The sequence below is a fragment of the Cervus elaphus genome, chromosome 1 (genome assembly GCF_910594005.1).
Source record: "Cervus elaphus chromosome 1, mCerEla1.1, whole genome shotgun sequence".
Classification (NCBI taxonomy): Eukaryota; Metazoa; Chordata; class Mammalia; order Artiodactyla; family Cervidae; genus Cervus; species Cervus elaphus.
The window spans coordinates 17,202,028-17,217,739 of NC_057815.1; the positions used below are offsets into that span (position 1 = coordinate 17,202,028).

General features: G+C 36.1%; 1 protein-coding gene across 8 annotated transcripts in view; it reads right to left on the reverse strand.

The window, feature by feature from the left end:
- Window positions 1–15,712, reverse strand: part of GRIA4 (glutamate ionotropic receptor AMPA type subunit 4) — a 602,437-nt gene that overhangs the window by 70,386 nt on the left and 516,339 nt on the right. For all 8 annotated transcript variants that reach the window (XR_006338854.1, XM_043891698.1, XM_043891517.1 and 5 more), the window contains 3 exons: window positions 13,217–13,375; window positions 8,108–8,275; window positions 6,319–6,423 (listed from right to left, as the gene is read on the reverse strand). Coding sequence is in view for 7 of the 8 variants with exons in the window: in XM_043891698.1 (XP_043747633.1) it covers window positions 6,319–6,423; window positions 8,108–8,275; window positions 13,217–13,375 (432 nt within the window). In the remaining variant the exon portion in view is untranslated. The remainder of the gene's footprint in view (window positions 1–6,318; window positions 6,424–8,107; window positions 8,276–13,216; window positions 13,376–15,712) is intronic.

Consider the following 15,712-nt stretch of genomic DNA (forward strand, 5'->3'; position numbering starts at 1 on the left):
CTGGTGTGCTCCAGTCCATGGGGTCACAAAGAGTCGGACACAACTGAATGACTGAACAGCAACAAGTCGCTCACTGGTCTGTATTCACTGTTTGTAATGTTTTGAAAGCCTTGTTTCCTTCAAGGTTTTACTGTCATGTTAGTATTTGTGAACATATTAAAATAAAATAAGCATTAGCATATCAAAAAGAAACACTATATTATTTATAAATATTGCATATACAATTAGAATATATAAAAATAATTTTCATTAATATGCTTTGCTACATTGCTTAATTTGATCCAAAATTATGAGTATAAATCAATTCAGCAGTTATTTTTAAGTGCCCGTATGAATTTGAAAGTGAAAGTGAAAGTTACTCAGTTGGTCTGACTCTGCAACCCAGGCCAGAATTCTCTAGGCCAGAACACTGGAGTGGGTAGCCTTTCCCTTTTCCAGGGGATCCTCCCAACTCAGGCATCAAACCCAGGTCTCCCACATTGTGGGCAGATTCTTTACCATCTGAGCCACAAGGCAAGCCCAAGAATACTGGAATGGGTAGCTTTTCCCTTCTTCAGCTGATCTTCCCAACCCAGGAATTGAACTGGGGTCTCCTGCATTGCAGGTGGATTCTTTATCAACTGAGCTACCAGGGAATTTGTGCTAACACATTTAACATCAGTGAAAAATTTAATTAAAACTAAATAAATATACCTTTGAGACCTACCCTCTCCTCAACTTCTACATGTACTTAAAAAATAATTTAAATAAAATAATTTAAATAATTTAAAAAGCATGTCAGTTAATTCACCCTTGCACATGACAGTTATACAACATAAAAATAGGTTTCACAGTTTAGTACTCCATTAAAATGCAGCCACATTCCAGATCTCAGCAGCCCATTCTCTGGGAAAGCAAATTTTTTCTGTTAATGAGTTAGTGAATTCCCACAACAGAAAAACTATAGATCTGAGACACATTCTGGAGAGTCTTCAGATGTTGACAAGACCTTGATATTTTGTATTCAAGGACAATCTGTGGGTTCATGAGTATCTTCCTGCATCCCAAGACAAATGATTTAGAAGTAATGGAAAATTAAAATAATAACCAAAATTTTACCCAACTGTATCTATTTATCTTAAATCTCCTTGGAATTCTATTGAAAAAGAAATCCAAGTTTTGTGATACAGAACCATGGTTTGTACACAGGTGTCATGTGGGCCATGGACTTACTGGGAAGAAGGACAGTACAGGGTGAACAATAGCTCAAAAGTCATTTCCTAAAGTAAAAGATATTAAAGTTTGAACCTAGAACCTCATGTGAGATATTTTTTCTCTCTAAGAACTCTTCCCATGCCTGATCTCATCTAAGTAGGAAAGTAGGCATATTTTTTCCCCTAGAGACAGAAATTGGGTGAACAAGAGTTTTGTAATGTTCTTGTAATGTAAAAATGTAATGTAAAAATATGGAAGCATTTAAATTGCTAAACTGTAGGAAATGTCAGAGAAATATTTGTCTTCTTTGGATTCCTAAAGATGAATTGTACACAAACATAACCATAATATAATGTATGAGTAAATATCTGTTTTTATAGTAGGGGCTTCCCTCATAGTTCAGCTGTTAAACAATCTGCCTGCAATGCAGGCGACCCTGTCCTGGGTCAGGAAGATCTCCTGGAGAAGGGATAGGCTACCCACTCCAGTATTCTTGGGCTTCCCTAGTGACTCAGATGGTAAAGAATCACCTGCAACGTGGGAGACCTGGGCTCAATCCCTGGGTTGGGAAGATCCCCTGGAGGAGAGCATGGCAACCCACTCCAGTATTCTTGCCTGGAGAATCCCCATGGACAGAGGAACCTGGTGGATTGCAGTTCATGGGGTTGCTAAAGAGTTGGACAAAACTGAGTGACTAGGCACTGCACACAGCAAATATCTCTGTATTTACGGTAGACTTTGCCTGCAATGTAGGGATTGAGGGGCCGTGAGAAGCCTCTGATTTACTCAAAGTTGGTTCCTGGGAGAGATGATTTGACCAGACCTGTTCTGAAAAACATGGCTTAATCCTTATACCAACCTTGAGGAGAAAAGTTATGGGCCCTGGCACTGATAATATCTTGTGGCAGTTAAGAGAGTAGCTTTGAAGCTAGATAATGAGCCTTGGTCTCCACCCCAGCTCCATCTCTTTCTAGTTGAACATCCCTGTACAGGTTACTTAGTTTCTCTGAACCTTAATTTTCTCTTATATAAAATGAGAAAAATATGTCTAGTTTTCAGATTGCTGTAAGATTAAAAATTAAAATGTGCAAAAAGTTTCCTTCATATGTCTGGCATATAATCTGCTCTCAATAAATATAATATTTATGATTAACAAAGGTCCATCTAGTTAAAGCTATGGTTTTTCCAGTAGTCATGTATGGATGTGAGAGTTGGACTATTACTGGAAAAAAAAAAATAATAATAATAAAAAAAAAAAAAAAAGAAAGCTGAGCACAAAAGAATTGATGTTTTGAACGGTGGTGTTGAAGACTCTTGAGAGTCCCTTGGACAGCAAGGAGATCCAACCAGTCCATCCTGAAGGACATCAGTCCTGAATATTCATTGGAAGGACTGATGCTGAAGCTGAAACTCCAATACTTTGGCCACCTGATATGAAGAGCTGACTCATTTGAAAAGATTCTGATGCTGGGAAAGATCGAAGGCAGGAGGAGAAGGGAGTGGCAGAAGATGAGATGGTTGGATGGCATCACCAACTCAATGGACATGAGTCTGAGTAAACTCTGGGAGTTGGTGATGGACAGGGAGGCCTGGCGTACTGCAGTCTATGGGGTCACAAAGAGTCAGACATGACTGAGTGACTGAACTGAACTGACCTGAAGAATTACTGAAATCATGGAAGCCTGGTTTTAGAGCATTTTTGTAAGATCACTGGAATTCCAAGAAGATTCCACAATACTTAGGAGCTGAGACTTCAGGAAGAGCTTTGTGGCTTCTACTTAATGAGACTCTGCTCAACTTTCTGTTACAGAATCCAGACAAACTGATCTGTTAACTCTCTGATCTATTTTCAAAGATAGCTCCCTTATGGGCAAGTGTTCAGTTTATAAGAATGACTGCTCGCTTTTCAGACATACTGCTGAGACTCACCAGCTTAGTGTTTCTCACAGTAGTTCATTTTTAAGTTTGATATTCCTGAGAGAATGCCCAAGAAAAACAAGGATAGATAAGCCTACACCAATTCACTCTTCATATTTCTTTTAACAGTTTTAGACAAATATCAGTTGAGAGTGAAGATGTACTGTTCATTACTTTCCCAACTTATTCTCTAAATTTCTCCTCTAAAAACCTTAATTTTTGTTACCATCATGGTTCAAAAGGCCATGAAAAGATTCACTGCTTTAAATAACTCACTTGATGTTATCATTACCACCAGCTTCCTTTTTCCATTATTCTTTATTTAATGAGGAGATCATTTTATTTTTTGTACTTACTGTTTTGGGAAATATGGAATTGTCTTTTGCATTTTAGAAAGCTTCTACTTAAATGGCTAATTTTGCAGAATTTGATTTGTGACAATCTGATTACCAGTTAGTCAATATTCTTAGGGACTTGTAGAATATTCTGTCTGCTCCATAACTAGCAGAGGGACTTAGCTTAAAACGGGCTTCTTTCTTTCTTGTTGCAAACTGTGTGCTGACAGAGTGAGTAGAATCAGTGTTTACATTAAATTTTTTCTTGGCAGCGTATCTCAGTCCCTTTCTTCAGGAAGTACCCTTGAAAGGGCTCATCATATAGCCTGGCTTTCAAACTGATGTTCCGTGTTCTACCCTACTTGATCTGGATCATATAGGTTCCTGCCTGCTCTGTATCGGCGGGCAGTGTGCACTCACAGCGATGTCACTAAAAGGGTGAAAGTCTTTCATGGTTTTCATGGCAGCTTCAAATCGAGGAGAACACACTATGACAGGCTGGAGCAAAACACAACTTTGAAAGCTTTTACCATCTTCCGATGTGTGGCTTTAATTATCCTGCCTCCAGCCTGTCCTTGGATCTTGCCTTTACCATTTCTACCTATTCAAACTCTAAACTTCACGCCCTCACTTTGAATCTCAGCTCCTCCATGCAGCCTTCTTTGATTTGTTTTCCTCCACTAGGAAGTTATCTCCTCTGCTTTAGGCTTTCCAGATGCTTTCTCTTTAACTGCTGTATTGAACTTACTATATTCTATCCAGCTAGAAAATAAACTCTTTTAGGGCAGAGTCTACTCAAGTGGGTTTATGAGTAGAAAGCTTTGGAATTCAGATATATCTGAATTTAAATCTTTGTTTTATCATTTATAGGCCTTAGACAAATAGCTATAATCTATTGCACGACAGCAGAAAGTGAAGAGGACCTAAAGAGTCTCTTGATGAAGGTGAAAGAGGAGAGTGAAAAAGCTGGCTTAAAACTCAACATTCAAAAAAACTAAAATCATGGCATCTGGTCCCATCACTTTATGGCAAATAGGTGGGGAAACAATGGAAACAGTGACAAACTTTATTTTCTTGAGCTCCAAAATCACTGCAGATGGCGACTGTAGCCATGAAATTGAAAGACGCTCCTTGGAAGAAAAGCTATGATAAACCTAGACAGTGTCTTAAAAAGCAGAGACATTACTTTGCTGATAAAGTTCCATCTAGTCAAAGCTACGGTTTTTCCAGGAGTCGTGCATGGTTGTGAGAGTTGGACCATAAAGAAGGCTGAGCGTTGAAGAATTGATGCTTTTGAACTGTGGTGTTGGAGAAGTCTCTTGAGAGTCCCTTGGACTGCAAGGAGATCCAATCAGTCCATCTTAAAGGAAATCAATCCTGAATATTCATTGGAAGGACTGATACTAAAGCTGAAATTCCAATACTTTGGCCACCTGATATGAAGAACTAACTTATTGGAAAAGACCCTGATGCTGGGAAAGATTGAAGTCAGGAGAAGAAGGGGATGACAAAGGATGAGATGGTTGGATGGCATCACCGACTTAATGGATATGAATTTGAGGAAGCTCCAGGAGCTGGTGAAGGACAGGGAAGCTAGCATGCTGCAGTCCATGGGGTTGCAAAAAGTCAGACATGACTGAGCGACTGAACAGCAACAACAATTGCACTGTAATTTTCTCACTGGGAAAAGGGAGAAAACAGTACTCCATTACAGGCTCATTGTGAGGATTAAATTACACCAAGTTCAGTGCTTGGAACATAGCATGCATTTCATAAATTGTAACTATCACTACTATATTAACACAGGAAAGTGTACTTGGGAAAGTTTTTTTTTTTAGCATCCAAGTGTTGAAACAGATAATTTTTAGATAAGGTAAGTTGAACATATTTTTCTTAAGCATCCTAGCTAATGCTAGAGAAAAGGAATGTTAAAAAGTTATATGTTAGGTATAAAATGTTTATAGTCAATTTATGTGGTGGAATTGTATTGCTCCAATATACAAAGCACTTTTTGGATGTTGAGAGCATTGCTGATGCTTATTATGCTTAGTCACATCACAAGATCAGCAATTATCTTCTGAAATCCAAAAGTCTATCATCAGCAGCTTTCTGAACCACCTTCCTGGTCCCTCAATTGAAGTTCTTAGGTATCTCTCACTCTCTTCAACCTAACAGTAATCTTAATAATATTATCTTCCATCATCTCTTTTCTTTGAATATTTATTTAAGGAACATTTAGCCTTCTATGATATGCCTATCCATGAGAAGTAGTTTTCTTGTTCTGTCTCGAATGGTTTCAGAAATGACTACATGAAAATGAATAAGTCTTTTACTTATATTGTGCGCTTTCCTGAAGAGTATATTATGGGTTTTCTGGGATTCTTTTTGCTAAGCCTTTAAAAAAGTGCTTTTATTTTGGATAAAGAATATAAACAGTGGGTAAATATTTCATTTCAGCTTTGGTACACCATTAAATATCAATCATTGACACAAGAATTTATTTCAGGATGAATTACCAGGAAAATATTACTTGTAAGTGCAGATGACCCTTATCAACACATGTTTGAACTGCTCAGGCCCACTTTTATGTGGATTCTTTTCACAGTAAATACCACGATACTACACAGTCTGTGTTGCTTGAAGCCTCAGATGTGGAGCTGCAGCAATGGAGGAACCACATGTATGGAGGGCCCATTATAATTTTGACACAGATTTTTGACTGTGTGGAGAGTCAGATCCCCTAAATCCCGCTTTGTTCAAGGGTTAGCCATATGCACAATTTTTTAAAGATGTAGCCTATCTGGCTGTATTTCACCTATAAGATGTTTAACATGCCAAATGCAAACTAAGAAAGCAGTCCAGTGCGGCTCACCTTCCTCGGCCCGGTGCTCTTCAGCTCGAACACGTCCATTGTGTAATTGACCCTGCGTCCGTAGTGGTCAAACTGAACATTTCCTGTTAGTCCTTGAATTTGAACCTATGAATGAAAAGGAAAATCTACACATGTAATCATTTGCCATTTTACTTATGGAAATCTTTACTTCATCTGCTAGGCTTATGACTACACATGGGTGTGGAACTATAATCTATAAGCAACTCTTCAAAAAAGCCATGGGGTATTTGAGCTACTGGGATAGAATTGGATAGAGGAATATCAAAGAAATATATAAGCAATTCTGTTATGGACTTGAAAGATAAATATGTTTTTTTATTATGAAGTTTCCATTGTACTTCTTCAATTGTGAAATATTATTTATGAGAATAGAAATATGGTTTCCTTTATAGTTACTTTTCAGTTTTATCTACACATCCACATAACAGGTTAAATAACCCTGATAACTACAGCAGATCATATTTCTCCTTGCTAATGTTAAAATTAAGACATTCAGAAAGATAAACATATTTTTGAAAATATTCAAGTGTACTTTATTCCATTTTAATTCATTTAAACTTATGTTCTAAACCTATGGCATTTCAGAACATTTAAAATGTATTACTGAAAATACACACATATTACAGCAATCATTTGAAAAACAGTGTTAGTATAACTATAAAAGACTAAAATAAATACTTAATCCAAGGTTACAAGGCAATTTGAAGGTCTACTGAGGCAGTCAGTATATTAGTAGAATAAAAGTGTATGCCAAATATTTCAGCTTCTTCCTCATTCTGGGTCCAAGGTAGGTTTGTTCTTCTTGGACCCTTTTTGGTTGGCTAGGTCTATGTGACTCTTTCTGACAAAAGAGTTGTAAACGGATGTAATGAGTGCTAAAGCATTTAATTGCCAATTAGAAACTTCCCTACAACTCTTTTCCTTTTGTAGCATTCAAGATGGTAGCTGCTATGTCAGCTTGTGTCCCTGAGTAATTATAAAAAGCAGAGTGCCCCTACTAATCTGGTGTGTGTCTGTGAGTGTGAAATCCTCTTTTGTTGTTTTAAGCCACTGAAGCTTGGGGTTGTTTATTACTGTGACATAACCTAGCTTATCCTGGCTAAGCATCTGCATAACATATAAACACCAGTAAACATCTAGTGGGCTTCCGAGGTGGCTCAGTGGTAATGAAGTTGTCTGCCAAGCAGGAGATGCAGGTTCAATTCCTTTTTTGGGAAGATGCCCTGGGGGGAGAAGTGGCAAACCACTCCAGTATTCTTGCCTGGGAAATTCCATGGACAGAGGAGCCTGGCAGACTACAGTCCATGGGTTCGCAAAGAGCTGGGCGTGACTTAGCGACTAAACCACTACCTCCACCATTCTATCCAGTATCCTATGTAGAAATGTTTCAGAAATGATAATGGCTTAATATGTTAAAATGGAAATTGTAATATATAGGTTTTTGCTGATAGATTATTTTGTTTTCCTGAATACTCCATTTAAAAAGGACAATGAAATAAATTGAAGGCTTCCCAGGTTGTTCTAGTGGTAAAGAACCTGCCTGCCAATGCAGGAGACATAAGAGATGCAGGCCTGATCCCTGGGTTGGGAAGATACCCTGGGAGAGGGCATGGAAATCCACTCCAGTATTCTTGCCTGGAGAATCCCATGGGCACTGGAGCCTGGCAGGCTGCAGTCCATAGGGTTGCAAAGAGTTGGACACAACAGAAGTGACTTAGCACACATGCACGTGTAAAACAAACTGAACATAAATAAAATTGTGAGTTACCTGTTTGAGTGTCCTCTCCATGTCAATCCCCTGGCCCCATGGAGCAGCTGGATTTGCCAGACAATCTCCAGCATTTCCTCTCCTGGAAATATCAATTTTCTGTCTTCTGAGACTTCGGAATGTTTCAGCCATCACAAGGACTCCATCATAAGTCAGAGCAGATGTATACTAACAAAATTAAAGTAAATATAATGGTAAAATGTTAAATTCTTACCAATCTTTAGGAATTGTCTGGGGACTACGTGGGTTTGTGACATAAAGTACCATGCTGTCTGAAGGGCAGATAAATTATTGCCCTTAACTTCCCCTTAAATTAAATTCCTTTAATTTAACTTTAATTAATTTCCTCTAGCTGCAGGAATTTCTACTATTGCTTTATTACAAAGACTGTATATCAGTTCTTACCACTATGATTTTTATTGCACAGCTTTCCATCAGTTGGTAGAAGCAAGCCCTCTAGGTAAGGTCTTTCTGTTGTGTCCAAGTAGAAACAGCGAATGTATTTTTTTTAAAAAAAGGCTAAATGCAGTATTTCCACAATCTACCTTATAGTCTCTTGCTGTGGGTGAGCCTCAGGAGGGCTGGGATATCTCACTCTTTCCTTCTCTCAATGTCCATCAGGTGTTCGTTAGATTTCATATATGTTTTTTGACTTAGAGTGCATATCTCTGTCTAGTTTTTCAGAAGAATGAATGGGAATGTTTATTGTTACTTTAAATATAAGGTACAGAAGTAACATCTACTTATTTACCAAATGTATATACACATTGCTAAATAAACACGAGTACTGTTATGCCCATGCCTGCAGAGTGTGCTCAGGAAGGTTAAATCATTTCTCTGTTTCTATTGTAACTTAGGATCAAAGTGAAGAAATGAAATATAGATCATCTGTTTTCTGGTGATCTCCTATGCTTCTCTTTGAGAAAAGAGAAATAATATCAGGAAAAGATTTATTAAGGTTAAGAGAGAAAATGAAGAAAAACTGAGAAGAAAATGTGGTTTGTTTAATCTGAAAATCAAGAGAACAGGGAATACTTGTAAAATCTGTTTAAGAATTCCTAATCATATGAAAAACATGGTACAATTTTCTTGAAGTGTGGCAAAGCATCTACTGCTGATCATGATGAAAAACTAGTTTTTCTCTTTCAAGAATTTCATATATGCACAATTCTATATGATTAACACATTCCAAGCTTATATTAAGGGTAGTTTTGTGACATGGAACATGGAAGATGATCTTGATTTGCTGCTTATAAATTAAGAAAAATCATTAGAAATTCAAATTGTAGAAAGTAAACTTAGGCAATATGACTACTAAGTATAGCAGTCAGTTTTCTAAGGAAGGACTGAAATACGGATAAGATAAAGAGTACAAACTCTAACAAAGAACTCTTCAATGGTAAAGAATCTAATTAAAGCTTCATCAGAAAGATTTATATGTGACATATAAATTATAAGTCTTGCTATATAGTCTTCAAGGGCATGGAAAAAAAGGACTTAAAGATAAGCATCCACACTCATAATTGGAGTGGTATGGTTGATGAACATTAAGGTACTTAACCAAAAATGGATATACCTCCTCCCCTGCCTGGACCAACATATTTTTGAGTAGAGAAAGCCATCAAATCATCTTTCTGGATGGCAAGAAAATAAAAACAAACATTGATGTAGAAAGAAAAAAAAAAAAAAAAGCAATGCTAGCATTTTAGGATCAAGAGCGAAAAAAGAAAACTATTGTTGCTTTTCTAAATAGGAGAAAAAAGCTGAGAAGATATGACACCAAAAAAGCCAAAGCACATACTGTGTTTAAAAAGTCCATCTGTTTTTATGAAGCAAGTGAACTACAAAAGAGAACAGATGTCGTACAGACTGCAGCAGAGCAAAGCCAGTGGCAAAGCCTTTTGACAGGTCATAGAGCTGGTAAATGGAAAGAAGCAGTAGTTAAAATTGGTTTTACTTTTTCAAAGGATTTCATTATTTTCTATGTGTCCTATTGTACTAAAGTCCAAGAAATCGTATTTATGGGCACATATGCCCATAAATTTCCAGATGGCATCTAGAAATTCTTATTAAACATACTCTTCATTTTGGAGGTAAGGTGGCACTTCCCTGGTAGCTCAGATGGTAAAGAATCTGCCTAAAATGAGGGAGATCTGGGTTCGATCCCTGGGTTGGAAAGATCCCCTGGAGAAGGAAATGGCAATCCACTCCAGTATTCTTGCCTGGAGAATTCCACGGACTTAGGAGTCTGGTGGGCTACAGTCGACGGGATTGCAAAGAGTTGGACACGACTGAGCAACTAACAATAACCGAAACTAAGTGTTGACCTAGAACTATTTATTGCTTTAAGCAGTGATTAGAATGATGGAATGAATTCTGTTTATCCAAGATTGTATATAAAAAGGTATAGTTTGGTGGAATCATAGTGCAGTAACAAGAGTTTAGGTATTGAGAAGAAAGAACTATATGAATTCTATTTCTATTTATAGTTTTAAGGAAATGTGTAGTATGCTTTCCGGTTACAAAGCACAAAACAGAACAAAATAAAATAATGACTATTTTTTGTGTAGTTGTGAGGATAAAATTTCATATTATATCTGAGAGTTCTTTGAAAAGTGTGCTAGACACTGGCTAGGAACTGTGACAACTACATGTGTGTGAAGTCACTTCAGTCCTGTGCTACTCTTTGCAAACCCACAGATTGTAGCCCACTAGGCTCCTCTGACCATGGGATTCTCTAGGCAAGAATGCTGGAGTGGGTTGCCATTTCGTCCTACAGGGAATCTTTCTGATCCAGGGATCAAACTCGTGTGTCTAATATCTCCTGCATTGGCAGGAAGGTTCTTTACCACTAGCGCCACCTGAGAAGCCTACACAGATGGCTCAAAGGTGTAGTGTTAAAGTGTTGTCTATTGCTGAGTGCAAGAAGGCTGTGCTGTGCTTTATAGAAAAAATATGTTTGATAAGCTTTGTTCAGGCTTGAGTTATAGTGCTACTGGCTGTGAATTCAATTAATATTAACTGATCAACAATATCTTAAATAAGATATGTTTAAACAGAAACACACATAGAACAAAGCACTATGTGTTGATTGGCTGACAAAACTGTTGTGACCTAATTTTGTAATTTTCCCTAGGAGTAAGGATTCAATATTCACTAATTCAGTGTTCATGGCAGCTTTATAGAATGTAACTACCATAAATAATTAGAACTGACTACATGTATTTATTAAATGGTCACTGGATGCCTAGCATACTAAGAGAGTTGTGAAAGACAAAACAAAGTGCCCAAAGCTATGACATAGATAAGTCTGGTTGGAGATGATCAAATAGTAAACCTTGCAATAGGCTAAAGGCAAGAGAGGGAAGGAATAACCACACCAGTGTGTCTGGACAGAAGGACCGCAGTGGACACATATTACTACATATTATCTACATATCATTACTACATATTATCTACATATCATACACATAATACTACATATTATCACTGAAATTAAAAAAAAATAGTTACAAGGAACTACAAAACACTGCCAAGAAGTTTGAAGCCCATTCTAGATACTAAAACTCTAAGGATAACAAGGACTTGAAGAGATGGTTTATAGAAGAAATGCTGAGATTAAAAAAAATAGCTGAAAAATATGTGAGGAAGAAAGAGATGAAAGAGAAGGGCAACAGGGTCTCTACATACACTGATGAAGAATGAGAGGAACTTTCTGTAAAGCAAATTATTCAGATGAGTTTGGAAGGAAGCTTGATGCTTGTTTTTACTTGTGTGTTAGTATTTTAAATAATTGAGCTTTTGGGATAATTTTCTTCTGAGCCAGCTTGAAGGAAAAGCAGACTAAAAGACTTCTTAAGTTTCTTTTTATCCTGAAGGCGGTGTGCATCTTGAAGATATTTTTGCTTTTTAATATGCTTTCATATGTATTACCTAAGCTTGCAAAGTGGTGTAATATAGTGGACAATGCACTTGTCTAAGGCTCAAGGAGTTCACAACTTGGTCCTGGGCAAACATTTCACAAATCTGGTCCTTGACTTAAGAACAATCAGTTAACATACCATTTAATATCTTGCATTTAGAAATTTGTAAAATCATAGGGTGGACTACAGTGCTTGACACATAGTGGATACTCAATAAATGCTTCATTTTGAAAGCAGTGAAAATGGTATGACTAGCCAAACTGCTATACTACATAGAGGTAATTGACAAAGTTGGAAGAACTGAGATTCTCTACCATAGATTATAGTTTTCTAGGCTTGAATTTCCAAATTATGTTTGAAAACTTTTTACTTGAATACACTGTCAATGAGAGATTAGTAAAAGTTGTTTAAACGATGATGTCTTATTATCAGTTCAGTTCAGTTCAGTCACTCAGTCATGTCCAACTCTTTGCGACCCCATGGACTGCAGCATGCCAGGCCTCCCTGTCCATCAGCAACTCCTGGAGTTTACTCAAACTCATGCCCATTGAGTCGGATGGCATCACTGACTCAACGTCTTATTGTGGAGAAGCTCAAAACCACTAAGTTAGAGTTTAAGAAACATTGTTCCATTATCTACATGATATCTATCTTTTCAGGAGAGAAAAAAATGTGCTTATGATCAGAAATTTACCAACTCCTTTTGCAAATATCAATAACTAACTTTAATGTCTGTCAGATAAAATTTGACATTTTACTGACATTTTATTGTTAATTTGAAAGAGAAATTTTGCAGAAGCTACATATTTTACATTTTTTACCACTTTCCTTACTCATTGTAAATCATTTTGCAAATATAGTTGTTTTCTGAGTGGAATAGTTACTAGTGGTTATTCACATTTGAAATATTTAGTTAATAAAAAATTTTAAAAGTATATAATTTATTCAGGGATGTTCATATGCAAATTAATTATAATAATAAACTACTTGAGCAAATGGCTAACATTTCATCCATAAAATATAAAAATTTGGAAAATATTGATTTGTGTGACAAATAGTGGCAAAGTATTTCTGCCCCATGCCACACTGTGCCTGACAAAATATTACTAGAAGAACTGCATAATGAACTTTCTACCTTAAATTTTAAAAAGTACTAAAAATACATAAAATAAAAACAAACAAATACCTTTGGAGGTGTCTCAGATCCTGGATATTCTCTCTGATCTAGTTTCTTCCAGCGATCCATTAATTTGGTCACCATAGGTGTATTAAAATCTACCAACTGGAATCCTGTAACATTGGCTCCACCGTGTATAAATCTCTCAAGAGAAATATCCTTGAATCCCTATAAAAATCAGTATGACAGTTTGTTAAGCTTAATTAATTATTGGAGTTAATAGCTAACATTTTGGCTCCTCAATGTTAATGTGAATTGATAACCAATATGATTTAAAAGTGATGGCCATAAACAACTGGAAGATTATGTCAATGTTGACATAATAACAATTATGTCAATTTAGCTGTTAAACTCTGTCATTCAAAATCTAATACATGACACCACATCAACAACAAAAAAGAGAAATATCACATGATCATCTCAACAGATACAGAAAAAACATTTGACAAAATTCACCATCCACTCATGATAAATATTCCCATCAAAGTGGATATAATGGACACATATATCAACATAATAAAAGTTATTTATGACAAACCCAAAGCCAACATAATATTCAATGGTGAAAAGCTGAAAGCCTTCTTGCTAAAATTTGGAATAAAACAAGTATGCCCACTGTCACCTCTTCTATTCAACATACTATTGAAAGTCCTAGTGACAGCAATCAGACAAGAAAAAGAAACAAAATATTATTCAAATTGTAGGGAAAAGGTAAAGTTGTCATTATCTGCAGATGACATGATATTATATATAGAAAACTCTAAAGATTCCACAGAAAAACTACTAGAACTGGTAAAATAATTTAGCATTGTAATAGGTTATGAGATTAACATACAGAAATCTGCTACATTTTTAACACTAATAATACATATCAGAAAGTGAATGTAAAAAAATCATTAAATACATCAAAAAAACTTAAAATACCTAGGCATAAACTTCACCACAGAGGTGAAAGACTTAAATGCTAAGATCTATAAAACAATGATAAAGGAAACTGAAGATGATTCAAAGAAATAGAAAAATAACACATGCTCTTGGATTGGAAGAGTTAATATTATTAAGATGGCAACTACATAAAGTAATATACAGATTTAATGAGATCTTTATCAAAAAACCCATGACATTTTTCACAGAACTAGAATAATCCTAAAATTTATATTTTTCACAGAACTAGAATAATCCTAAAATTTATATGGAGCCACAAATGACCCATAATTAAAAAGCAATCTTCAAGAAAAAGAACAATGGTGGAGGTCTAACTGTCTCATACTTCAGACAGTAATATAAAGCTACAGTAATCAAAACAGCATGATCTTGGCACAAAAACAGACATATGGGTTAATGGAACAGAATAGAGAGCCCAGGAAAAAACCAACACACCTACAGTCAGTTAATCTTCAATGAGGGAGGCAATAATATATGATGGAGAAAAGGAAGTCAGTCTCTTCAGCAAGTGGTTTGGGAAAGCTGGACAACTGCATATAAATCAACGAGCTAAGAACACTCCCTCACACCATACATAAAAATAAACTCAGAATGGCTTAAAGATTTAAATACAAGACCTGACCCCATAAAACTCCTAGAAGAGAACATAGGCAAAACCATCTCTGACATAAATTGAGCAATATTCCCTTGGTCAGTCTCCCAAAGCCAAATAAATAAAATAAAAAAACAAATAAATTGTAACTAATCAAATTTAAAAACTTTTGAGCAGCAAAGGAAATCATAAACAAAATGAAAAGGCAACCTACAGGGTGGAAGAAAATATTTGCAAATGTTGTGACTGACAAGGACTTAATTTCCAAAATATACAAACTGCTCATACAGCTTAATATCAAAAAGACAAGCAACCCAATCAAAAAAAAAAGAAGAAAAATGGGCAGAAGACTTATATTGCCATTTTTCCAAAGAAGGCATTCAGATGGTCAAAAAGCACATGAAAAATGCTCAGCATTGCTTAGAGAAATGCAAATCAAAATCACAATGAGGGATCACCTCACACAAGTCAAAATAGACATCTTCAAAAAGTCTACAAATAATAAATGCTGGTAAAGATGTGGAGGAAAGGGAGCCCTCTGATACTGTTTGATGGGAATGTAAATTGGTATAACCACTACTGAGAAGAGTATGGAGGTTCCTTAAAAAACTAAAAATAGAGTTGCCATATGATTCAGCAGTTCTACTCTTGGGCATATATCTGGAGAAAATTCAAATTTGAAAAGGCATCTTTTCAAACACTGAACACCAGTGTTCACAGTAACACTATTTACAATAGCCAAGACATGGAAACAGCCTAAATGTTCATCAACAAATGAGTGAATAAAGAAGATATGGCATATACACATTATGAAATATTGCTCAACTGTAATAGAATGAATGCATGCAGTAACATGGATGGGCCTAGAGATTATCATACTAAATGAATTGTCAGACAGAGAAGGACAAATATCATATGATATCACTTGTATGTGGAATTAGAATAAAATAATACAAACTAATTCATTT